Genomic DNA, 26,953 nt, shown 5'->3' on the forward strand with positions numbered 1-26,953 from the left:
AGCCCGGGGCCCCGCCTGCGCGGCCCGGGCGGCGGCGCCCAGGGACGCTGGGGGCCCGCTCGCGCCCGCCGTCGCCTCCGCCACTCGGTTACCTCGATCCTCCGTCTCTGTCGCTTCCCACTTCCCTCACTCCTTAATCTGGATGGGAAGTTGGGGAAAATGGACAGGGTGTTGCTGGCGTGGGCTGCTCTCTTCTGGCTAACAGGTAAGAGGCGTTTTCTACCGAGACGGATAACTTTATATGTATTCCGGTACTGGTACTGTGCTAACCCTAGCCCACCGCACCGCACCCCCAGTTACCCCCCATTGTGCTTAAAGCTGCTTAGCAGGCTGGTGGTAAGTGGGGGGAGGGGTGTGTGTGTGTGTGTGTGTGTGTGTGTGTGTGTGTGTTAGAATGATGGGGGAGGCGGGGAGAAACCCCGCATCAAGTGAGCTGGATCGAGATGCAGGTGTTTTGACTCATTCGAGATATGAGATTGTTCTTTCCAGTGTGCATTTCTCCTTTCATACAACGGTTCTTCCTCGGTCTTATCTTGACTTTGTAATGCTGTGAGTCCTGGGAAAAGCCTGGTTGGGAAAAAAAAAATGAAAGCTCGGAGGAAACTGATTAATTAAGAGAACTGGTTTTCTGGGGGTTGGAAGTAAAGGAGTGTCTTCTTAATTCCTTCCCTAGAGAAGCCGGGAGCCCCAGGGGCATTCTTCAGGAGCGGGGATGAGGAAGGACATGGGGATGGAGGCTTCATTGGTTGTGGAGTTGAGGGCCCCACTCGCATTTGGTACCATTTGGGGAGTGGTCCCATAGAAGAGAAGAGCCTTCCTCCCCCCATAAACAGGTGGGGACACCCTCTAATAAAGATAATTTGCAGAGATATTCAGAAGGTAGGGCCTTGCCTTAGCATTGGTCACTTCCTCTAGCTGAGACCTCTGTGTTTCCCCCTCCCTTTTGGTGAACTTTCTCCCCACCCTCCTGGGGTCTGGAACGGCTCTGGTTCCTAACACGTGTTCCCACAGGATGATCTGTGAGGTTGAGAGATAGGTGGCCAGGCTGAATGGGCAGCCCTGAGAGATTCACAGAGCAGCCCTGCCTTGGGTGGAGGTGGAGGGGTTAGGAAGGCTTGGGTAGTCTGGACTGGGTCTGAGGCAACAACTCAAAGCAAGGTGGAACCAAGTGATGGAGGAGAGGAACAAGGGAGCAGAAAAGTGGTGAAGACAAGATGGGGTAGTGAAGGGCAGGAGAGAAAATGGAAAATAGCACCAAGAACAAAGTTGTGTCCCCTCTGGGAGCACTGAAGACTGGGAAAAATCAAGTCAGTAGGAAAAGAGGAACAAGATAAAAATATCTAAGGCAAGTGACTAAAAGAGGGTAAAATACATTTGAGAAGAAAGACAAAACCACTATGTCACTTAGCTTCAGAATAAGATTATAGATTGCCTCAGTTTTTCTTTCTATTCCTAATGAAGGGTCCCTAACACTGGCTTTTGCCCCCTGCGGGGCTTAGGTTTGGGGAGGGGTCCCTCAGCAGAGTTAGCCCCTTCTCTTGGCTGCTGTGAGTTCATCCCTCCCACATTATTCAAATATGAATCATCTCTAATTTCAGGGATTGCCTGATCCATGTCTCCCCACTCCCCTGGCCTCCTAGTGCCTTCTACTTCCACCCTCACTGATTCTGAACGTCCTTAATTTGCCTCTACTTCTCAATTATCATATTTGAGGGGAACTTTGGCCTCAAACCTTTATCACAGCCTCCCTGAAGTCCGCTAGGCATCTGGGGAGGGGTCCCCAAGTCAGAGGTGCTCTTCCAGACACCCTGGGGTATACCCAAACAGAGCTCTCTAGGGATTTGCAGGGCATGGGGCAGAAGGGGAACATATAGCCCTTGCTAGATGGCTGACAGCTTTTCATGAAATGGTCCCTGGGACTATCTAATTCAGTCCTCTCAGTTTATACACATGGAGGCCCAGAGAGGCAATGTGCACACAGCAAGTGTGTGTTGGAGCGGGCGCTAGACCCAGTCCTCCCAAACCCCGGGCCAGTCCTGTTTGCACTCTCCTGAGCTCCCTCTCTGAGCTTTGTGGTGTGTGTGTGGGGGGGGGGGGGCTTGTTTTTGTCTTGAGGGGAGGTGCTGCTTCATCTGGTCTGTGCTTTCTCCCATCCGCACCTGGAGAGGTTGCTCCTGCCTGGAAGCAGGCAACAGGTTAGTTATCAGGGCCATCCCAGCTGTCAGAGGGCTGGGACTTCCAGCCTCTGCAAGTAAGCCTGGCTCCAGAGATCCCACTGGCATCCCCTGGTCCCAGTTTCCCCTTCCCCCCGCATCCCACCGTGGACAAGCCTCAGCAAAGTGAAGCAGCTAACAATGGCGGCTGGGGAGAGGGAGGGAGGGAAGAGAGAGGAGCAGCAAGGATGAGATGGATTCAGACTCATTGTTCACAGAGCAAAGGTAAGACATTTCAGTCCAGCCCAATCAATGAATCCTCTCTTGAGTGGGTGGTGGAAGGGGAGGGAGAAAGGAAAGGACAGATTAAAAATGAGTCAGAGAGCCAGGAAAAAAAACCACATTCATTCTCCCTCTCCCTCCCTTTCTCTCTCTTCACTCTTTATCTCTTCCTCTCCTCCCCTCCCAGCCGCCCTTAGTTTCTCTCTTTTCATGCAGGCTGAGCAATTTCTAATCAACACTTCAGGCTTTTTTCCTCAGACTCTAGCAGCTCCTTCCTCGTCCTTCATTACAAAAATTCTGTATTTTTTTCTGCTGTATATTTAGCCTCATGATTTCTCATTGTCATTGTGATGCCGCTTCCTGTAATAAAGTGTTTTGTTGTTGTCTTTGTCATTTTGCACAAAACAAGATGCTTACCAGCTGCTGTTTTAGCAACAGGTGCCATCTAGCAATAGGACTTGAGGAGGGTTCACTCTGTCTTTGTTCTTGAATATGGATGGCGTTTCAGCCCTTCCTGGCAGCAAGAAACGCCAGAGCTGTGGCGACACTCTGGGAGCAGGCAATTCGTCTTCCTGGAGACTCTTGTGGGTCTCTCTGTGACGAAGAGTGCTTGTTCTATTAGCATTTCTTTTGGTACCCTTTTGGTTGTATTCATTCATTTATTCATCCTTTCTCCAAGTCTGTATTGAATTCCTGTGGTTTCTAAGTATTATGATAGGTGCTGAGAATAAAGAGAGAAAAGACACAGTCCTTGCCCTCAAAGAGTTGTCAGTCTAGTCAGTGACTCAAATGAGTTTTCAGGTAATTTTGATATGGAGGTAAGAGGTCCTATGATAAGAGCCATGAGAGCCGCACAGGTGCTACGAGAGCACGGATGAGGCATACGTGCCTGAAACCTGGGGTGGGAGTGGAGCAGCTCGGAAACAAACTCCCAAAGAGGTGATGGCTGAGTTAATACATTTATTCACGCACAGTCAGCTGCTGAGTTACTGTCACATCCAGGCATTGTGCTGGGGTTAATAAGACAGCCCTGCCTTCAAGGAGCTTACAGTTTGATGGTGGAGACTCCGGTGATGGAACTGTGATCACACAGTTATGGAACACCCTGTACAAAGGCCATGATAGAGATCTGCACTAACTGTTGTGGGTGCCTCATGGTGGCTTCTAACCCAGCCTGCAGCAGGCAGGGAGGTATCCAGACACAGTGGCTGGTTTGGTTTGCATTCAGGTAGATGCGTGGTGACCATGAGAGGATGGGCTTGGGTATGGAGGGTTAAAGTGTAATTAGCCCTGGAGAAGGAAGAGTTGCTTTTAGAGATTCCTGACACCTTAATTTCCATATCTCCTTTCCGATCCTGTATGCTTTTCAATTTTTCTCCCTCCTCTGTTCTACTTTCCTCCACGGAAGAGACCTTTTTCATACTGGAGCATCTTCTTCCAGCATCTTGTCACAGCCCTCTCCATGTCCCACCATGCTCAGCCTGGGTGCTTCTCTCTAGACTAGGAGAGGGGGGTTGTTTCAGTATCCCCATTACTCTTTAGATTCATGATTCTGCTGAATGTCTAGTTTATACAGATTTGGGTATTAGTTCTAGTAGTCCTAGTGCAACACTATGCTAGTACCATGCTGTGGTCTTAGTTCAAGTACCTAGTGCTTAGTATAGCATTAGTAGCATTAGTACCAGGACTTGGTTAGTGGAAAGAACCCTGACCTGGGATTTGAGGACTGGGTTCCAGTCCCATCTTCTTCACAAATCAACTGTATATCCATGGGATCTGGGTCTTATGATCAGTTTTTTTCTTTTTGGCATGTAATTTTATTTTTTCATTGAGATATAACTGACATGTAACATTAGTTTCAGGTGTACAACATGAGTTCATGTTTGTATATATTATGAAATGATCACAACAATAAGTCTAGTTAACATCCATCACCATATATAGTTACAAATTTTTTTCTTGGGATAGCTTTCAACATTTATTCTGTTAGCCACTTTCAAATATTCAACACAGTATTATTAACTATAGTCAGCATGCTGTGCATTATATCCTCAGGACTTATTTATTTTATAACTGGAAGCTTGTACACTTTGACCCCCTTCACCCACCCACCACGTCTGGCAACCACCAATCTGTTCTCTGTATCTATGAGCTCGTTTTTTTGTTTTTAAAGTTTACATGTATAAGTGAGATCATACAGTATTTGTCTTTCTGACTTATTTCACTTAACATAATGACCTCAGGGTCCATCCATGTTGTCAAGATTTTATTCTTTTTTATGACTGAATAATATTCCATTGTGTGTACATGTATATAAATATAAATTTTATATATATACACGCATATAAAAAATATACATGGCACCTTCTTTATCCATTCATGAAGCGACAGACACTTAGGTTGTTTCCATATCTTGTCTATTGTAAATAAAGCTGCAGTGAACATGGGGTTGCATGTATTATAATCTTTTGAATGAGGTCACATCTTAGGTCACTTTCAGCTCTAAGATTCTATGGTTCTGAACTTTTCTCCATTTAATTTTGATGAGTTGGAAATCAAACTTACAAAGCAATAGATCCTTAGTGAGGAGCCATGGAGGGAGCCCCATTTGTCTTCAGCCTTTCCCCGACCAGTAATATGATTGGAATGAAAAATGGCAGCTGGGAAGGGAGAGCTCTTGTTACCATTTTCAGAGGAACAAGTGGAGTAGCACTGAGTGCTTGGTGGACAGGATACGGTCCACTCTGAACAATTAAATGTAGTCATACTGGGGACTGCTGAAGCAAGGCAAGTGCTTTGGGCTAGATGAGATGAATCCTACTCTAGCCAACATGGCCCTAGAACGTCCCTTCTAGTCTCAACTTCTTGTTCCAGGACACACTCACCTCTTCACCCCTTCCAACTATTTTAGCTCTTATATCAACTTATCGCCAATCAGGAATATAAAGAAAGGTACGATCTGATTGTTGCTCTTGCTTATTTAGATACTGTAATTCTTTTCTATGTGTTAAATAGCTTTCATGGACATTATCCCTTTTGATCCTTCTAAGTAAGTAAGGCTGATATTACCTACCTGCACATAAAAGGGAGTAAATGACTTGTCTAAGTCTATGGTATCTTATTGATTACCATAAGAAATAGTGTCACTGACTTACATATGACTTGGTTGTTTCAAATGCCTGAATCCAAGAGAAACATTATTTTCTGGTTAAGGTGGGTAAAACTGGAACTCCTGATTTAAGGGAACATACATGGTATCTATTATGGGGCATTGGGTAGTGAGGCTCAGAGTTCATAGAGCTCAGGGAAATGTTACAGGGAGAAGTGATAAAGAATAGCATTTAGTATTTCTAATTAAATCCTAAGATCTACAGGAAAAGAGTGAATGAGGAGTGCTCTAGTGAGGCACAGGAAAGCAGTGGATGTGACCCTGTGACAGCAGAGACTGCTGGCATGTCAGAGCCCCTCTGGGACTAGGGGCTGGTACTGTGCACCCAGGAGCTACACAGGATGTCACTGTGGCATATGTACGCTTAAAATCTTGGTCTTCAAGATGGCTTTTGGCTTCCTGAGAATGAAAGAAGGCATTTTGGATAACTAGAGTTCTTTATGGGCCACGAAACAAGGAAGAACATGCTGCTTCCCTGTTCTCCTACAGCAGCTAGAGCCCTGCAGGACGTGGTTCTCTAAAATAGGAGTAGAACCTTCACATTCAACTGGGATCCTGCATCGTTACTCCTCCTTTGCCCTTGGCTCGTCAGGGGGCTGTTGGGGGAGAGGGATGAGGCTCAAACTGACCTGGATTTGAATACTAACCCTATTTTCTTTAGCTTTAAAGTGGGGAAGCTAACTTACCTTATAGGGTTGTTGTGATAATTAAAATGAAATTATGTACAACTCGTAGCACAATATTTGGCAAATAGTAAGCTCTCGATACTTATTATGAACCCCAAATAGGAATATTAGTCAGCATTTTGATGCAGCAACAAGCAACCCCATAATCTCAACAGCTCACAACGCCAAACATTTAGTCGCTCGTGTTATATGAGAGCTGCAGTCAGTTGCAGGTCAACTGTAGCCAATTGGTGGACTTGGCTCAGTTCCAAATGTCTTCTTATTCCAAGGCCCAGGATGAAGGAGCAGCCACTATCTAGGCATGCTGTTCTCATGGTGGAGGACTCAAGGTGGGTAGGGGGAGGGCACAGAGCCAAACCACACAAATGCCTTTTAAGCTTCTGCTTGGACAAGTCTTATGGCACATGCGCTCATATTCCATTGACCAAAGCATGTCACATGGCCAAGCCTCTAGTCATTGGAGTAGTAAGTGTACTCTACCTCCAGGGAACAATCTAAGAGTGAGGAGGGAAAACTAACTGGGAACAAATAATACAATCTATCAACTGAGTTAAATCATTCAACAAATGTGTTGAGTACCTACTACGTAGCAGACTTTTTAAAAGCCTGAAGGAGAGAGCTTGTTATTAATGGCAGAGACAGATGACTAAATAGGAACTTCTCGGGCAAGGTGATGTGATTCTCTAGGGTAATATGACTGTAATAAGAGCAAGAAGAAGCATCTACAGGAAGTGCTAGCTGAGGAAGTCCGGAAAGATAGGTAGGAGTTACTAGAGAAAGAGTGGGACGGAGGGAAGGGAAATTTACAGAGGAAACAGCATGTGCAAAAGCCAACAATCAAAAGAGGGCATGATGTTTTTCAAAAAGTACAAATATTTTAGTATGGCTGGAGAATTTAGTGGTGCAGGAGAAATGGAAGAGAGTGGCCCCATCTGAAATGAGCCCTTGTACCTCTGAATGCCTAGAGGGAGTCTTTAAAAGGGTGAAAGTAAAGGAGTGCTGTGATCAGATGTGCATTTTCGAAATATCATTTGCACCTCAGTGTGAAGGGTAGATTAGACATAGGCAGACTTGCAGCAAAAACCAGCTAGAAGACCCTTACAGAAAGAGAGGCAAGATATGATGAGATCCTGAAGTCTTGTGGTGCAGTGGAGATGACAGAAGTGGACAGAGTGATCAGAGATGGAGGAGGTAGTCCATAGTCCTGGGTTGGTTGGATGTGGAGGCTGAAAGACAGGAGTATCAAAGATGCCTCCAGGTACCTGGCTTGGGTCTGCTGGGGATGCCATTTGTGGACATGAGCTAATACAGGAGGAGAAACGTGTAAGGGAGGGAGAGACAAGTTCAGTTTTTTTCATTAGATTAGTTAGAGTATAGCCTAAGATGCTATAACAAAAAGACCCTAAAATATAGTAACTCATACAAAATTGTTCCTTTTTTTCTCTCTCCTGTAACAGTAGAGATCTAGTGGGACTGAGTCTACCATTCCCAACATGTGGCTCCCAAGACTGCTCCAGTGATAGTTACTCTTCAGCAAGTAGAAGCAAGGAAAGCAGAGGGTCAGGGCAAGTAGTTTATTTTTAGAGAGGTGACGTGGAAATTACACGCGTCACTTCTCCTCACATACCTTTGTCCTGAATCTAGTCCCATGGCCACAATTAGCTGCAAGGGAGGCTAGGAAATGTAGTATGTGGCTGGCTTGGCTGGCCAGATTAAAACCTGGGAAGTTCTGTTACTAAAAGAAGGGGGCAGTTAGCATCTCCATCTATAGAATGATGAGTTTGGGGTGCTTGTATAACATCCAGATGGAGAATGAAGTTATATATTTGGGTCTGGAGCTTGGGTGAGAGATCTAAACTGGAAATACAGGTAACAAGTTGATAAAAGTGGAGAAGAGCTTTCATACAGGAGCTTTCTCTGTCCAAATGGCTGATCCATCCTAGAAGTCTGACCCACCTGAATGAATCAGGACAGCTTCCAAAGCACCTTGGCCCTGCAGGATAGAGACTGACCTCTTTTAGTACTGCTTTAGTTGTATTGGAACAGCATGTGGGCCAGCTAGACATTACCCACGAGCTCATTTCAGATCTCTGGAAGACGAGGCAATCAGATAGAAAGGAGATATGCTTCTTGCTTTCATCTGCACAGTGGTGGCAGAGAATGGGAAAGCATGGCTCCATGGGACACACAGAACATATGCTTAATGAATGGCAAGCTCTGTGTGCACAAGCGCTAGAGTTATTGGCAGCAAATAATAACTAGGCCATGAGCAATGCCCACCTGGGCGAGGGCAGCACCAGTGTCTACTTTAGCCCCATGGAGAGGGGGGAGATACTGATGCCTTTTAGGAGTCTTGGGGAGAAAACATGCAAGAATGCTGTCATATTTTTTATTATCTCAAAATAGTACATCTGGTCACCCTAACCCTAAAATGGATCAAGCCATTAGGTACTATGGTAGCAAACAAGAGAAACTGATTCTGTCCAATTTAAGCAGGAAAGAAATTTATTGAAAGGAAATTGAGTAACTTACAGGACTAATAGGCAAGCTGGAGAACTAGGCTTAGAAAATAGGCAAACAGCAAGGAAATGTCTACTCTTCTTGGTAAAGGCTTTTTTTTGGTTTTTTTTTTGCGGTACGCGGGCCTCTCACTGTTGTGGCCTCTCCCGTTGCGGAGCACAGGCTCCGGACGCGCAGGCCCAGCAGCCATGGCTCACGGGCCCAGCTGCTCCGCGGCATGTGGGATCTTCCCGGACCGGGGCACGAACCCACATCCCCTGCATCGGCAGGCAGACTCCCAACCACTGCACCAGCAGGGAAGCCCGGTAAAGGCTTTTTTATTTTATTATTTAACCCAACTATATCAAGAAGATGAATGGTTTCTACTTCTGGGGGAAAAAAGGTTCAAGCTGTGTTTTGTCTTTAAAAATTGAGCCTGTGGGTCATCATTTCCCAAAATGCTTTGCTTCCCATGCTGACATTGCTACTAAGGGATGGACACGCCATGGACCAAACCCTAGTGGAGATGCTCGGACACTCCTTATTCATCTCTTACACTTAGAAAACCTGCCCATTAATTGTTCCTAAAACAATGTCCTAGGAAATTGGGACAGTATGTTAAAAACGTGAGGACAAAAAGATGAATTTCTTAAAGATCTAGCTTAAAGGCAGGAAAAGGAAGATGTGTATTGTCATACTGAATGAAGAAAAAACTTAGGAGTCTGAAAGCCAAGATATGCTGGTGAATGGGCAATTCTGAGGTCAAATCCCACTTCTGGGAGTTCAAGAGTTAAGGGATGGGTGAGCTTGATACAAAATTTCTAAAGATGCCTGTCTGTGGTGATGATAATTTTCCATGATCTTTAGCAGCAATCTTTGTTTCTCTAAAATGGGGCTGTGCTTATAGATCTGCCTCTCAAAGATGCTGGCAGGAATAGCTTACAACTAGTGGGGAAAAGGAACTTGCTTTGAAAAAAATGAAAGTACTAAAATAAGAACGGCATTTCTGTAGAGACTGCTTTTGTTATCCTTGCAAGAACACAATTCGTCATGTATAGAATCCTTTTCTTTACATGAGAATTGGGGCAGGAACTTATTTTGCCACATGCAGTGAGACATTGTCTGCACTTGGAGCTGATCCTCCCTGGCCTGGTGACTTGGTACCCCTGGTGACTAGCTGAGATGGGAGCTGATGCTCTGAGCTGTCACTCATCACTCTACTTTTAGGCAGCTTTCCTAGTTATTGACCAGAATCCATTCTCTGCACTGAGGACCACCTGCTAAGAAAGGCCCTTCAGATTCACTTGTTCATTTGTTCATTCCACATATTCATTCCATAAAATAGAGCTTGCTGTATACTGAGGGTACAGAATCAACCAATCCTGGTCCTTGCCCTCAGGGACCTTAGAGTTAGAAACCAAGTTTATATTGAATTTCTCAAGCTCAGAGACTGGTCTTTTAAATCTATGTTCCCAGAATGTAACATTGTATTTTAAAACATGTTTTTGAATGAATTTGTATTAGATAGCCAAGGGCGGTTTTCCTGAGGATCAGGGGAACAATAAAAACAGAAGGAATGGTCTGGTGGTCTAAGAATGATGACTCCCTCCTCTGCAAATGTAGAAAACCACCTGTGACCTTCAATCTTCAATATGTCTTCTGGTGCTTCTTTCAGTCAGGAATCCTAATTTTTACAGATGTGTTCTATATAGTATGATATAGGACATACTTCACTTACTTCACTCTTTCCAGTTTTTTGGGATACTTGCTTTATTTTGTAGGATGAAACATGGATTCTTTCCATACTCCTGTAAATGTTCTTATAAGAGCTTAAAAACACAAGTCCCTTATGGTGTCACCCCTGCCTGGACTCAGAGTCCCAGCCTTCCTATTGTGCCAGCACGTGTTTGTTCATGTGTGTGCATGACACACACTCAGTGCTTCTTTCAGTCTACCTCCCAGAAACTCCTCAGTTACATGCCCTGATGTTTCCCCAGGATGGGAGAATAACATATTTATAGTCAAAGAATGGAAAACATCTCAGTATGCCTGGAACTTGCACGGGCCCAAATCATGGAGAAGACCTTACATGCCGTGTCAAGGCATTTGGGTTTTATCCTAAAAGGAATGGGAAATCATTGGAGGCCTTATAGCCTGACATGATTCGATCTGTCTTTTAAAAAAAGAATATTCTAGATAGAAAAAATGTGGAGAGTACATTGGGCTGGAAGTAGGGAGACCACTGAAGAGGCTATTATAAAACCAAAAATATAATGAGGACTTGTGTAAAGTGATAGTAAGAGCTTTGGGGCCAGTCAGCCTGGGTTCAAATCTGTCACTTGCTAACCCTCAGGTGTTTGGCAGGATACATACAGTTTCTGAGGATCAGTTTCTTCACCTGTAAATTGGGTGTAATGATAATACCTACTTTACAGGATTTTTGGAGAGAATTTATTAAGATACTCCATGAATGGCACTTAATACAATTTCTAACATACAGTAAGTGTTTCATAATCACTTCCTGGTAGAAGGAATAGAAACTTGATTTATTCCCACTAGGAGTGACCATGGGAAAAGAGAAGGGTCAAATTTGAGAGAGATTTAGAATTAGTGGCCACTGAATATGGTTAGAGCCAAAGAGGAGATGATCAAAGCTATGAGTTCTATCTACGATGATAGGACAGTGAGTATACTGGCAAAAGAGCTAGGGAGACAAGAAAGACTGGTTTATAAGCAAGAGTTGAGGTGGGAAAAGAGAAGATGATGAACAAAGTTTAGATATGTTTAATTTGAAGTATCTGTTAAACGTGCAGATGACGTTTTATGAAGTTGAGGGTCTGAGACATAACGGGTAGTTGGAACCACGGGAGAATAAGATTTCTTAGATCAAATGCACAGGTGAACATTACAGAGAGGCTGAAAAATTTTAATTTATTTACCTGGCATTCAAAGGTATTCTTATTAGCCTGTATAGACTCTAGCATAAGAAGTACTAGGTTTTTGGCATCTGACAGGTGGTAACATAGAAAAACAAAAAAAATCTATAAGAGGTGGGACCCAAGTTCAGGATACTAACCTAGCCCCAGGGCAGATCTGTTGGGAATTGGAGTCAGAGGGAGGGTGTTCCCAGGCCAAATCTCAGTGTCCCTGGGGAACTGTCAATCTTGGTCCTCATCCAAATTAGCTACTATCTCTGAAGGGCCCGATCTGGGGTAGGAGTGGGTGTCCCATGAGAGGTAGTTTTTGAAGTTGGGTGGATAGCAAGGTTACAGTTTCAGATATGGATCAGTCATGTGTGAGGATATAGGGAACAAAACCTAATCCTCAGGAGAAGGGCTTATATCAGAGCCCAGGCAAGCAGAATGGAACTCAGGGTAAGGCTTTGGTACCAGTGGATTGCAAATCAGGTGGAAACACAGTCTCACATAAACACGGGCTGAGGGAAAGACATGTGGCTCAGTGGGTGTAGAAACCCCTGCCCTCGCCCAGAACCCAGGGTTAGGGCCAGAAGAGCATTCTAGACCTTACCCTCCAGTGGGAATGGGGTTCCTAATAGGTTTGGCCTGGGCAGGCTTGGGACCTGCGTGGCATTCATCCTACATTTTGATGCTTCTAGAGCTAACACAGGGATTGGCATCTTCAGCTTTCTAACTCTTCACTTTTATGGTCCTCAAAGATCCAATAAACTGACATTTCCTTGAAATTCCTAGATCCGTCCTCTCCAGCTATCCAGATCTATCCTTAGCTTAGATTCCCAAGGTTTCCATTATACCTGCATATGTATACATCTCTGTGTATGTGTACATACACTCAGGGTACCCTCGGTTTCCAGCTTCCAGGAGCAGCAACAGCTACATTTATTGAGTGCTTACTGTATACCAGTGTTATCCTAAGTGCTTAGGACAAAATCCTTTTTTTTTTTTTTTTGCGGTACGTGGGCCTCTCACTGTCGTGGCCTCTCCTGTTGCGGAGCACAGGCTCCGGACGCGCAGGCTCAGCGGCATGTGGGATCTTCCCGGACCGGGGCACGAACCCGTGCCCCCTGCATCGGCAGGTGGACTCCCAACCACTGCGCCACCAGGGAAGCCCAGGATAAAATCTTATTTAACCCTCAAACAGCTCCATAAGATAGTTACTATTATTCTGGTTTTACCAGTAAGGGAACTGAAAGTCGTAAGACTTAAGTAATTTGCCTTATGTCATGCAGCTAGGAAGTGGTAGGGCTTGGATTCTGACTTAGGACTCACTCTAAAATCCATGCCTTTAATTATCATGCTGTAAAGAGGCAGATGTTTCTGAAAACATATTCTTTATTCTTTGGAACATGAACTTATGTGTGTGTCATAGAAGCTGTGAATTGACTAACCTCTATTAATAATTAAGGGAGTGCACAATTTTAAAAAATAATAATTAAGGGAGCTGAATGGCTTGGTCAAGTAGCTAATCCATTAACAGAGAACAGAGCTGAGGAGGAGGTTATTCTTAGTAATCATCTAATGAAGAAAACCCCATACTTAACTCTCTCAAAAAAACCAAAAACAACCCTCCCCCCCAACACTTTTGTCTGCACCTGCCTCCTTTGCTGGTTTCATTTATCTCGGAATGCTAAGGAAATGTGATTTCCCAGGAAGAGCCTGGACAGGTAGCAGAGAAGAAAGGTGGTTGGTCAACTACCGAGCATTGTGCTGGGAACAATGCCTGTGATTGGTTATCCAGTCTCAACCACTGCTAACTGAAGACACTTCAACTCTCTGTCCCATTTTGTTACCTGGAAAACTGGAGCGTGAATAAGGTTTTGAAGAAGAACTACAAGGTTAAAAATTAATGCAATAGAATTTAAGGAGAAACTGTTAAAAAAAAAAAAAGAAAAGCCTTTTCCTCATCCAGGTGTGTGAGTTGGAAAGAGTGGAATCAGCCACACCAACATTTGGGGGTGGTGAAGGGAAGCAGTGGAGCCTGGGAACTAGGGTTCTTTTCTGAACTGGGGTTCTTTTCTAGGAATTATTTGCCCCTCAGTGGGGCTGATCTACATAATTTGGCTGTAATCAAACCTATTAGTGGTGGATGTTCATCGAGATTCAGGAGCCTTAGAATGGGAGGTGAGGCAAAAGGCAGGAAAGGTGAGGTAGGATTTGCATTTGAGATCTCCCCTCTACTGGTCATGGTCAAGGTTCTCTGTTACAGAGTTCACTCTCTGCAGGCACCCAGAGAGAGAGAGAAGGTTTGTTAACAACTCTGTTGAGTAAGGAATATGAGGCTCATTTTACAGGTGAGTATTGCTTAAGAGGCTTCATTAAGGTCTCACCATTAGTACAATGGCCAGATGAGATTCAAAGCCCTATCTTTTGATGCCAATGCTCTCTTACTATACTATGCTGTTTATAAGTCATTTAACCCGTTTTCTCTGCAAAGTCCCAGAAATTCCCATGTTAATAGTCATTCATTTGCTCACCCATTCCTTCATTTATTCCATAGTAGCTATCGAGCACTTAGGTTCGAAACACTAAATCTCAAATATTCTGTTGCATTCTCTTCCCAGTTCCATAGAATGCAGAAACCTTTTCTTCCTAACAGGAATTAGAATCTAGTTTTCACAGTGCTTTCATGGAAGAGAGGCACTGGAATTAGAACCTAGTTTTCACAGTGCTTTCATGGAAGAGAGGCACTGGTCTGGAACTCAGAAGTAGGTACAAATATGGTATCTTGCCCTTGTTAAGAGAGCTTCTATAAAGACAGTTTCATGAATAAGTGCATGTTTGAGCTGTGAGAGTGAGTTTGCTTTGTGGGATGTCATTGGGACCATGGGCAATAGTGAAGAACAGTAGGCTTCCCCTGGAAACTAGCCCTTTCTTGTATGTCTCAAGTCCACCTGCAATTCTAGGGTGAAACTCTTTGCCTCAAGCTACCTGAAGCTGGCTTGGCAGGCTCCTGGATTCAACTCTGAACCTCTTTATCATGTCTTTCTATTCATATTCCGTTTTTCTGCCTCTCATCGTGATTCTACTTCTGCTTCTAACCTCAGATCAAGCTAGAAACTCTTAACTCTCCCATTCACCTGAAGAAGTTATGTTCTCTTTGCCTGGAATTTCTAGATCTTACCATTGAGTTCATAGAAGCCCTTTGCCTCTCAAACACTCCCCTGGGCTTTCATTCACTGAAATTTCCCTCTCTTTCTTGGACACCAAGCCTCAAACTGATCTTTTTAAACACTTAAACTTCTCATCTACTTTCTAGTCTCCCCCCACCCTTTTTTGGATTACCCTTCAAAGCTTTTGAACTTAGTCTACTGATTTTGATCCAAAATTCTCCATTCCTCTCAAAGCCTTCTTTTCCCCTTAATCTCTGTCTTGTTTGCTGGGTCACCAGCTGGAAAGGAAGTCACTTCCTCCTGAAGTCATATGTCCTGGCTTCACTGTCCTCATTTATCAGATAGCTGTTGAGTATCTATGGGTTTCACCCAGGACAGCAAGATAAGACACATTCCTTACCTGACCCGACAAGTCTGATGGAGGCATGAAAATAAGTACGAAATTATTATAGTAAATGTCTAGAGGAGAATGCTGGGGATACTGATGGCGCAAAGGAGGAAGTGACAAATGGATTGACTGGTCACAGAAGACTTGACAAGAAGCCTTTGAATTGGTTTTGACAGATGGAAAAGAGTTTCTCAGGAAGAGAAGTGAGGAAAAAGCATTCCATAAACAAGAAATATCACATGCCAAGATCTAGAGGTGTGATATACCACGTCCCACTTGGGGGAACCGTTAGTTTGGTATCATCGCAGGTTGGTGCTCAAATGGAGGTGCTGCAAGATGTGAGGCAGAGGAGGAATAGTTGATGGGGCACCTTAAATGCCTTGCCAAGAACTTTGGGTTTTATCCTGAAGGCCATGGAGGATGAGTGAAGGGTTTTAAGAAGGAGAGCCATAACAGTCAGATTTAGAAAGATAACCTGAACTTATAGCAAGGAGAATGGACTGCATGTGGGCAACTGCCTGCAGGGAGACCAGACGAGAGATTATTGCAAAATTATCAGCAAGAAATGAGGAGAGCGTACACACAAGCAATGGTAGTGGGGTTAAAGAAGGGGAAGGAAATATTAAAGATGTTAAGAGGTCAAGTTGACACGACTTTGTGACCAGCTGGACACTGGGAGTGAAGGCAGGTTTCTGGACAAGGCAACCAGGTAGATATTGATGCTCTTCATTGTGATGGAGAAAACAAGGGGAGAGACAGGTTAGGGAGGTAAGGTGGAAAGGCACACCTATGATATGTGAGGTGAGGTCCAGGACACTGATACCATTTGGACATGTTCATTCTATTTTGCAGCCATAGCTGGAGGCCTTCAGGTCACAGTGCCCGACAAGAAGAAGGTGGCCATGCTCTTCCAGCCCACTGTGCTTCGCTGCCACTTCTCCACGTCCTCCCATCAGCCTGCAGTCGTGCAGTGGAAATTCAAGTCCTACTGCCAGGATCGCATGGGGGAATCCTTGGGCATGTCTTCTCCCCGGGCCCAATCTCTCAGCAAAAGAAACCTGGAATGGGACCCCTACTTGGATTGTTTAGACAGTAGGAGGACTGTTCGAGTGGTAGCTTCCAAACAGGGCTCGACCGTGACCCTGGGAGATTTCTACAGGGGCAGAGAGATCACAATTGTTCATGGTAATAATGTCTCTGTTTTGAATCTAGGGAAGATTGGTTCCATTCTTCCCAGATACAAGAGGATGTCAGCCTTGCGCCCTTTCAATCCCTCAAGACTTTGATTTTATGGGGGATGGGAGTATCAAGAAACCTAGCAAATTGCTTTAATGGGATGGCGTGGAGAGGAAGGATGGAGGCTTGTAATATCAAGAGAAGACAGAGATGAGCTTTGGAAATAGTCTTTCATGAGCCTGACCTCCAGCCTGAGGAATTTATTATCAGAACTGAATTGAAATGCGTTCTAGTGAAAGCTTTCTCAGTCAAATACCTCACACCTTGACACCAGCCTTTATTGCCCTTTCCTTAACTCAGAAAGCAGACTTCCCTAAGAAGTTCCTCTGCTGGGAGAAGGGATGTATGTGTACAAGTTTCAAAGCCAGGTAGATGCCATGGCCCAAGCCTCAGGTAGTTTTACATCAGTTCCACCCTTTTTCCTGCTCCCTACAGCTTTGGGCAAGGAAAAGTTCCAAATTTTGAAGAACTCCTGTGAACCCAGCTCATTTCCAGGAGTCCAGGTTAATTCTGGAATTTACTTGGCTTTCAAGGGCCTCTGCAGGCCTGGTTGAAAGCAGTCTTCTATTCCAGAAACCAGACTGGAACTAAACCAGTTTCTGGGGGCGCTCTAATTCTCACCCCTTAGGGATGCTAGCTTTTATTACTGTTTCGTTGTTTGTTTTAAATAAAGCAAACATCTCGTCAAACACCATCCGGGTAAAGAAATAGAACAGTACAGACACCCAGAAGGGCTGCCCCTCCCCAAATTGTTTAGTGTTTTCCTTCAGAGGACAGAGTTTAGGACCCGGTCCTTCTCTTTGTGATAACAGATGCAGATCTTCAAATTGGAAAACTCATGTGGGGAGACAGCGGACTCTATTACTGTATCATCACCACCCCTGATGACCTGGAGGGCAAGAACGAGGACTCGGTGGAACTGCTGGTGTTGGGTAAGTGACAACCCTCAGTAACATTTTCATCTTAGACTGCTTGCACTGTTCCCTCTTCTCGCTTCTCGTCCCTGCGTGTGTTAGCAGGTTGCACGTACAGGCTTTACCTTTGGTGCACAGACAAACCAGTTTTAGAATATGTTCTTTATGAGCAGTAGTTGTATTTATTATATTTTGTTTCTTGGTGTCTATGGCCCACATTTTACCATTTTCCCGAATGTTTCTTCTGCTTTCTTACTTTTTTCCCCTCCTTTCCACTTGCACCTTTAACCCTGATTTCTCTCTGCTCTTATTCTTTACATATGCTAATGATTGAGGAAAATGCCAGAGGCCTTTGAAGCAGGGTAGAGACAGCTGAGAGATAAGAATTCGCGGGTGTGCTAGGCTCTCCTGAGACAAAGGAATCTTTTCCCATTCAATTATCTCCACTTAAGACAATCCTAAGGAAAGATGGCTGTAAACTTTTAATAATAAAAGGTGCTCAGTGAAAAGAGCTATGGGGGAGACGTAATAGTGTTTAATTGGAAGGCAAATTTCTTGAACCCTAAAAGTGTCCAAGTTATTCGCAAAGCAACTATAATCTAATCCTTATTAATATTAATTTCTTCATAAATGAAAACTCATTACTTTTGGGTACTTTTTTGTGGATTGGAGGAATATCAGTGGGAGATGACCTCCTTGTATGAAACTGAAAATTGAGCACATATTTCGTGCTCTATAAATGTTGGCTGGACAAAAAAATTAGAATAAAACATACAGAAATTAAGAAAAGGAACAACATTAATTGTAGGATAAAAGGTAAATCCTTGAAGCCATTTTACATTTTTTTGTAGCTTCCAAGAAACCAGGTCTTAACAATTTGGGGGGAATATTTAAGGTGCTTTCTTTTAGAAGCAAATGAGGTTGAAGGTTAATTTTTACCCTCTGTGGGAAACTCAGTGCCCCAGGAGAAAATGGAATTTGCTTAAGATTTTTAGTTTTACTCTATCATGACTTTGACAAATCAACTGTACTGCTTGCCTTAATTTTATAGTTTACAAAATGGATTAAGGTAATAATTATTTATTAATGATTAACCCTTTAATTAATAATAATTAGCCCTTTTTAGACAGTTAGATTAATTTCAAATACATGTTTACTCAAATACATGAGTCCAGTATATGAAGCTTAACTGCTGTGATCTGTAAAAGAATGGGAAATACGACATATATTCCAAAGGAAATAAAAATGTAAAAGGCTTATATTGACATTGTAGAAGACTACAGGGCAATCAGATTCGGGATCTGCTGTGACTCTGTAGGGAATAAAAAGATAAATTTCTGCCTAATAACACAACTCTAATGGCTAAGTTTGAAGGAACAAGTGGCTCATTGAGCCTGCAATTAGCTAATTGTGAACACAGTTATTTGGGCAGTGCAACCATTTGCAGCAAAGTAATTGCCTGTGCAGGAAAAGGAGGCCAGGTAAAAGCCACTTTAAATAATTTGGTCCCAGATCTGCAAATGTGGGGAAATAAATAGAGTGAAAGCCTTGTCGTCTGAGGATGTGCTGAAGTGTATGAAGGGCATTGCTCTGGATCAAAACATACAAAGCAACTTGGGCAAAGATGCTGTCCTCAGCACCACAGGGTGGGTGAAAGGAAGACTCAGATGAAAATGGTCAACAATGATGGAAGAAAAGATAAGAACAGAAATCAGTGTTACCCTAAAAAGAACCATAAAGGGAAAGTGGGGATGCTGCAAATCAGCTCATCACAGTAGAAGCAGCATATCTGTGAGATAAACAGATACATACTAGGGTTCTTGGGGAGGAGAAACACGTAATTCTGCTATATTCCACATTAATTAGAAATTTATTCTAAATAATTAGAAATGTTCAAAGCATGGTAAATTTGCCATGCTAGTTGTGTTAGTTAATTAAAGGGGTTAGTTTGAAATCTATGAGAATTTTCTGGGTGCAGGAAGTACTGTATTTACTTCCAAATGCAACATTCTGAGTCTTCTTGGTCTTGACACCCCTTTATGGAATTTTTCAAAGTACCCTCACAGTTTAAAAAATGCTAATTATTTGGTGGTTATATCCTGCAGGCCCATTTGTTAGGTATTCTTTTTACGTGAGACTGGGAGAGCAACCTGATTTCTGAAGTCATCCTCAAGGAGATTAAGACCTCAGTGGGAAGATAACGGAGTCCACAGTTTGCTAATTACAACCTCCATAAGCCACTGAACTTAATATGAGGAATGGTAGGAGGAATTGGGAGGGTTTGGTCTAGTGAAAGAGGACTTGGGAAAGGGAACATGGGATATCTCCAGATATCTGAAGTGAAATTGTATAGAAGAGAGATTGGAAACCTACTCTGTCTGTGTGGCTAGGAAGTTACAAAGGGAGTGAGTCCATCTCAGAATAAAGAAAGAACTGTTAACAATCAGAGAGACATCTAAAGATACAATCAGTGTTCTTAGGAGTAGTAATTTCTATATCCTTAAGAAGGTGGAAGATTTTTTTATGAGTTATTATATCAGGCATTTATGTATAGGAAAAGGTGTTCAACTCAGTTATTTTTGAGTTTTATTTCAATTTTAAAATTCTTGGTTTAAAAAGTAGATGAATGTGAGTGATGTGCCTACCTTGATAAATGAGAAAATGACCTCCCAGTAATTCAGTCCTCATGACAGAGATAAAAGAGTTACAGGTTGGTTACAAGAACATACAGGGTGGTGCTCACTCACAAGGAAGCCAGCAGGAATAAACTGTGGTCTTTTGCAGTAGGTCAGGGTTAAAAGGACTAATTCCACAAGAATGAGGATAAACTATTGATGGAGGCTTGAAGGAGCTGAAACTTGAGCTCTTCTTCAAGGATGATCAGGACAGAGGAATGAAATTAGATCTCAGGGTCAAAACAATAATTCGCAGCAGGGTGGACAATGCCTTAGAGAGGAGTGCTAGAACAGAGGGATGGGTTATGGGGAGGTGCAGCAGCACGGGTGAAAGGGTATGAGATTCTGAAGCAGAGTAATGAATTGAGAACAAACAACACAGAAACATTTCTAAGATGGAATTGATCTTGATGGATCTTGGTGACTAATGCATTAAAAAAAATGAGACAGGGATGAGTCAAAAGGACACCATGGTTTCTAGCTAGCTGGGTAGCCAACTGTTCCGTCAACCGAGAGAGAGGCCACAGTATGGAAAGCAGGTTGGAGAGGCAGGAGAATGAGTTTGGTTAAAAAAAAAAAAAATGGTACAAATGGACTTATTTACAAAACAGAAATAGTCACAGATGTAGAAAACATGTGGAATTTGAGAGGCCTGTGGGACACCAAGGTGTAGATGTCTTGCTGACAATTAGAAATACAGGTCTGGAACTCAGTGGAGAAACTAGGATTAGAGATAATAGATTTGAGAGTCATGAATGATAGTCACAACCATGAAAGACTAGATGAGTCACTCAAGAAGATTATATAAAATGGAAAGGGTCAAGGACAGAACCTTATCAGTCTTATATTCTAGTTTGACTTCATGTGAGTGGCCACACGGGTACTGCATGTATATTTGTCTTGATTTCCCCTACGACATCGGACGCTTCTCAATAGCCCTAGAACATGAGCTCTTCAGAGGCAAGAACCAGTTCTCATTCACCTTTCTCTCTGCAATGCTTAGCAGAGTGTCTAGAATAAAGAAGCTTGAATGAGTGTTTTTTTAAAATGATAAATGGGCAGAATCTGTAACCAGTATTTACTTTGTGACCCTTAAATGTTAATCAGTGCTGAGTATATATTTGTTGACTTATGAAGTATTTATATAATAAATGTCTACAGTCTCAAGTGATATATAACATGGTTTAATCTCATCGGTCATGATTCTTTATCTGGGTATTTTAATTTTTACTAGTGACAGAACCATCCGGGACTATGGTTGAAAGCAACAGAAGTAGACTTTGGCTAACCTAGGCAGGAAAGGAATTCATTGGAAGGATATCAAAATTGAAAGAAAGGCTGGAAAATCAGTCTCCAAAAAGGATAATATATTAGGGTAACACTTACTAGCTTCTGTAAAAACAACCCCCGAATCTCAGTGACTTGCCACCATAGAAGTTCATTACGTCATCTTGTCATAGTCAGATGTGGGTTAGGAGGCTTTTACCTGGGCAGCTCCCTTCCAAGTATGGCGTAGGGGTCTAGGCTTCTCCATTGTTTTAGTTTGCTGTATTGGAGAACTTTGCTCCCGGCTGCACAGAAAGAAAAAGTAAGGAAGGTCATTCATGGGGGACTTTTTAGGGGTCAGTTCTGTCAGTGACATGGGTTACTTCTCCTGTTATTTTGTTTGTGTCCAGGAAGAAAGTAAAAATGTTTTGATGAACACAGCACCATTCCTGCCCCGCCAGAGACGCTCCAGGGTCTATGTAGCAAGAATTAATAGACAACGTATTTAGGGCTCCATGGACGTTAAAAAAATCAACTCATCTCTTTTTTTCTGATCTTGCATTTTCTCACTCAAGAATCAGTCTCAGGAGAGAGAGTCCAGCTGGTCCAGTTGGGTAGGTGTCCACTGCTTAGCATTAGGAGATTAGAGGCTCTTGGTGGCTAGTCCATCAAGATACAGAGAAGAATTAATTCCCCAAAGTAAATTGGGGCACTGTTACAAAAAAAAGGGAGAATGGATGTGAGATGCCCCAAAAAGCAATAAATATCCACCAAAGTGATGCCATTACTACATCTACTACTAACATTAATGTACACTGATAATAATTTGACTTCGCAAAAATTTTCTATTATAACCTTGTAATTTAATGTACGAGAGCAGGCATTATTTCCCTTGTTTTCCAAATGCAGAAATTAATGTTCAGGTTTTGTAATTATTATCCCCTTCCAAAAGAGTGTCTTTGATCAAACCCAAGTGTTTTGATTCCCAGCCTCATCTCTTTCCACGATACCACACGACCTGTCTATATTAAGAAGCTATAGAATGCTCCCCTGCATAAGTCATGTTTTTAAAAATGTTGTTGCTGCTTTAGGCCATAGGTAAAGATTTTTACTTGTCCTAGATCTGCTTTAGTATCTCATTTCATTTCTCGGTGAAACCTATAACCAATGCCTATAACCACTAACCTGGGCCCTCACTTCCGAGACATAGCTGCTTTTGTCCAGATTGTGTACCTCCCCACTGAGCATGACCCACCTTCTTTTCCCCATACATCTGAACCATCTACAGATCGCTTCAGATGCTTCTTTCAGAGGTTTCAGAAATATCCAAAGATGTGATTCAGAGAAATGGGAGGATAACCGCTGACTCAACACTAAATGCAAACACTATACTGAACACTCTTTAGTCTCTTTTTGATGATTCAGAAGGTAGAAATGCACATGGTGTTTAGGGTGCTTTGAGATGACAGTGACAGGTACCTTAGAAATATTTAGACAGATGTCTGGGATCGTAGGGCCATACCAGAAGACAGTCACAGAAGGTGGAAGTGTCCAGAAATCTGCCACCCTGAGATTAGACATTGGTCTAGGATCAGTGGCGGGAACAGTCTGTTTATAACCTGGAACCATGCCACTGTTTGGATAGGAATAAAGTTCCCTCGGTCAGCTCCAGCTGGCAGGAAAAGGACTTCACCATTCAGGAAGGCTCAAGTAGGGAAGTTGTTGTTTTAAAATCTAAAAGCAGCTCGCCTTGTTCTTACTTCTTTCTATGCACAATATAAGGGCCTGACCCCTTCTTTCTGATGTGTCATGTGGTAGCTTGTTTTTTAAGGGCCAAGGAGATAAAGGAGGGGAAGGGCCCCAGTGGAAATATGGCTGGATGAACACTTGTGCCTCTGGACCGAGAAAAGAATAACAGGACATGAGCCGAGAGTGTTCAGAATTAAAGACTTTCCTAATGGTAAATTACAATTTTTGGAAATTATGGTTGGTTGAAGGAGATTATAGAGACTCCCTCTCTGATGAGCTTTCAACATGGAACAGGTTCTCTTGTCCAAAATATTAGGATAAGCAAGATGGCTTTAGCATTCTTTCTATAATTTTGCCTTTATCTAAAAGATCCACAGATTGCAGAACTAATTCTCTGTATAGGGTGATGCCCCAAATACTGCTGTCCTGTTTTGTTTTCATATTGTTTCTGTTTTAGAAAAAATGGTATGTTTATTATAAAAATTTCAAACAAAACGGAAAAAGAAGAAAATCTCTCTTCAAACTCTCACCATCAGAGCTAACTATTGTGTTCTTCAGAACTCTTTTAATTGCAAGGGATAGATTCTCAAACTGGCTTAGGGGACCTTTTTGGCTCAGGTAACCAATAAGTCCAAGGGTATTCCTAGCTTCAAGCATGGCTGAGTCCCAGTGTTCAGATTATGTTTTAAAGAATCTCTATCTCCTCTGTGTTAGCTGCATTCTTGGGCAGGCTGTCTGCAAACCTGGCCCCTAGCAGGTCTTTAACACCTTTGCTCTCAGGAGGATAAACTGCCTCTCTCCACAGTGTCAGCAAACGTCCTGTTGTTGCGGGGTGGCATGTAGGGTACCACCAGCCCCAAATGAACCATATGAATTGAAGGCAAAAGGGTTAAGGACCAGCTTCCTAAAGAGAAGTTGGACATTTGTTTCCAAATGAAGAAGAAAAGAATGCCAGGCAGGCAAAAACACACAGTGTTAATATTTTGTGGAATTCATCAATTTCTGCTTCTTTTTAGGCCAAATGCCATGCTATTTCAGGAGGCCAGAAATAGGCTTGTTCCCAGCAGGTCCTTGTGAGTAGGCGCTAAGTTGGGATTGATTATTCCCTGTGAAGAATAATGCCACAGAATGTGAAGGTAATGCCACAGAATTACCTTTGTTTTCCTGTCGTGCTTCTATTTTTCCTTCCATTTCCTCCTGTGACTAATCCAGAAGTAAACATATATTACCCAGACAAGAGGTGGAGAAACAGGCATGCATTAATTTTTTTAAAAAAAATCACATTATTCACAATACTGCACCTGAAAGTGTTATTCTGGTCTAAAATCAACCTTTCTGCCCATTAGTATTAAAAAGCCATTAAGAACATAATAAGAAATCAGGGAATTCTTGGGAGGGGACATCTCGGCATTTGTGATGGGCTTTAGGGATTTTTGATGGAAGTCTGTTTCTATGGCTGTGCAGAAATACTCAGGCACTCACCCCCGTGTCAGTGCTGCCTCCATTTGAATCCTGTCCTACCTCCACCCCCAGGTGGAGTTCTGGCTGTTCAGAAAGGCTACTTGTTGCCAAGACTCCCCTTCTCTTCCTCTTTACCAGCCCTAGCCTGTGCTGCTAACCAGGAGATTTGCCGATTAAAAGGGCTTCAGCTCAGAGAGTTCCCATGGCAACAGCCTCCTCCTCGGAGGTCTTTGTTGCCTGCTCAAACTTTGATCTCTGAGAGTGGCTGCTGCTGTTTCTCTCAAAGATTTACAAACAGAGGAAGAGGGGGAAAGAATTGGAGGAGAAGAAAGAGAAGTTGACTCCTGGCAAAAGGGAGAGAAGGAATTAATTACCGAGTCACACTCTAGCCATAAATCTGGGGGTTACTCCTTTGGAATATCTTTCAATTTGGGCTGTGCCCACATTTTCCTTTGCAGACTTGATTATACTTCAGATGTCTTGGCTTCACATGAAAGACGTCAAGGGGAGTTGATTCCTCTAGCAGGATGGACCTACCCTATCTATCTTCGGATTTCCTGAAGACCTGAGATAACTGCACTGCCTCCCATGAAAGGGGGGGGGCACAAAACTTATAATGGGAGGGAGCTTTTTAGGCCTCAGCCCCGCTGGCTTTTCTCCCAGCTGGCCTACTCTGCCCTGAGCTTACCTAGATGCCTCTGTGGGTTTTGGTTTTGAGAAGAACCAGAAAACTGTTGAAGGGGTGGAGGAGAAGGTGGAGGCAGAAAAGTCAACCAGGCATCAACTAGCCTCTGATTCTGGTTAATGGCTGCCAAAAATAAACTTTCTACCATCTGAACAGTGGAGTGGGGTTTGGGGTTGTTCCAAAGACTAGGGATCATGCCTTTTACCCTTTGCAGGAAGCCTCTTCTGGCCTTCAGACCTCTCCACGGCATAATCGGCATAATCGCAACCTTGCTCTTTGATAGGCACCATGCGATAGAGTCAGTTTTGCTTCAAGCATGATTTACATTTGAATTATGATTTAACTTTTAACCAGTCTCTTTTGCATACTATGTCCCTAGCACAGTGAGAAACAAAATTTTAAAATGGCACTGTTTTGTCCCTATGAAAATTACTGTCTTTTGGTAAAGATAAGCATTATATTTCTGAAGCAATGAGAGAACAATACAAGAAAAGATTAAAACTATATTTCATATTAAATATCTAGGCTACTGATTCTCAAGAGGGGCCTCTTTGGACCCCCACCCAGACGATACTTGGCAATGTCTGGAAACATTGTGGTTGTCCCGTCTTGTGGGGTACCATGGCATCTAGTGGATAGAGACCAAGGAGGCTGTTGAATATTCTACAACGCACAGGGCGGCCCTCCTACCCCCAACAAAGGATTATCTGGCCCCAAATGTGAATAGTGCCAAGGTTGCAAAACGCTGATCTTGACCAAAGGTCAATCTGGTTACTGGATAAGATCCACTGTGAAGAGCACGGGCTTTGGGGTCAGATATCTGTGGACTCAGTGCATCAATATAACCTTCAGTAAGTCAATGTTGACGAGTCTCGGTTTCCTCATCCGTAAAAATGGGGGAGGGAAAATGAAAGTCACATGGAAGACCTAGTATGAGGATTAAATAACACAGAATACGAACTCAGTAAATGTCAGTTCCCTTCTCCTACCGTTTCCTATACCCCACATCTCATTGCCAGGATGTCATCCCTAATTTGAGGGAACCCTCTTCAGGGAATTCTGTGTTCCGGGACTCCTCCTAGAGAGCTGATTTTCTTTTAGCCCATTCCATGGGCAGAGGCTTTAATGAGCCATCTGTTAATTGGCAATCCTATTACTAATAGATTCATGTTTTCTCAGTGACATCTGTGCAGTGCCTTGCGAGTGGTGACCCTAATCAGCCCTGTGGGAATCTTCCCGCTAGTGGGTTTCAGGGTGTTCTGCCCCAGCATGCCGACTTTTGGTTGCTATGTTTTGGTAGCTGTTGGAAGCCCCCGTTTCTCAGTTAATTACAGGGTGTTTACTACCTAACCTAAATACAAGGATTAGGTCACAGAGGCCATTTGATGAAGTCTGGAAGGGTTTGGGGAGCACCTAAGACTTGGATTAGGATCTAGATGGGCCTGGAAAGACTTTTGATAGTGTGACCTTACCATTTATTGTCCAAATTAGAATACCCTTGAGAGTGAAAAGGGGAGACTTTTACTAATTTATGTCACGACAACAGGCATACTGGTATGATGGTCACCCCATCTTTAGAGATGATCACCTGGAAAGTTCTCCTTTTGATTGAAGAGAACAGAAGATCCAGAGGAGCTGGGATCAAATTAGTTTCAGCTCACCTTCACCTGCTGCACCCTGGGTGTCAGCTGGCATTCTAATT

The 26,953-nt window shown here is 43.2% G+C and overlaps 1 protein-coding gene across 3 annotated transcripts in view; it reads left to right on the forward strand.

The window, feature by feature from the left end:
- The first annotated feature begins 53 nt into the window (after positions 1-53).
- ILDR2 (immunoglobulin like domain containing receptor 2) overlaps positions 54-26,953 on the forward strand; it is a 58,998-nt gene continuing 32,098 nt past the window's right edge. For all 3 annotated transcript variants that reach the window (XM_029230737.1, XM_029230735.1, XM_029230736.1), the window contains exons 1-3: positions 54-205; positions 16,118-16,450; positions 17,314-17,433. In XM_029230737.1, the coding sequence (XP_029086570.1) occupies positions 160-205; positions 16,118-16,450; positions 17,314-17,433 (499 nt within the window). In that variant the 5' untranslated portion in view covers positions 54-159. The remainder of the gene's footprint in view (positions 206-16,117; positions 16,451-17,313; positions 17,434-26,953) is intronic.

The sequence above is a fragment of the Monodon monoceros genome, unplaced genomic scaffold (genome assembly GCF_005190385.1).
Source record: "Monodon monoceros isolate NGI ecotype Baffin Bay Population unplaced genomic scaffold, NGI_Narwhal_1 Super_Scaffold_18, whole genome shotgun sequence".
NCBI lineage: Eukaryota > Metazoa > Chordata > Mammalia > Artiodactyla > Monodontidae > Monodon > Monodon monoceros.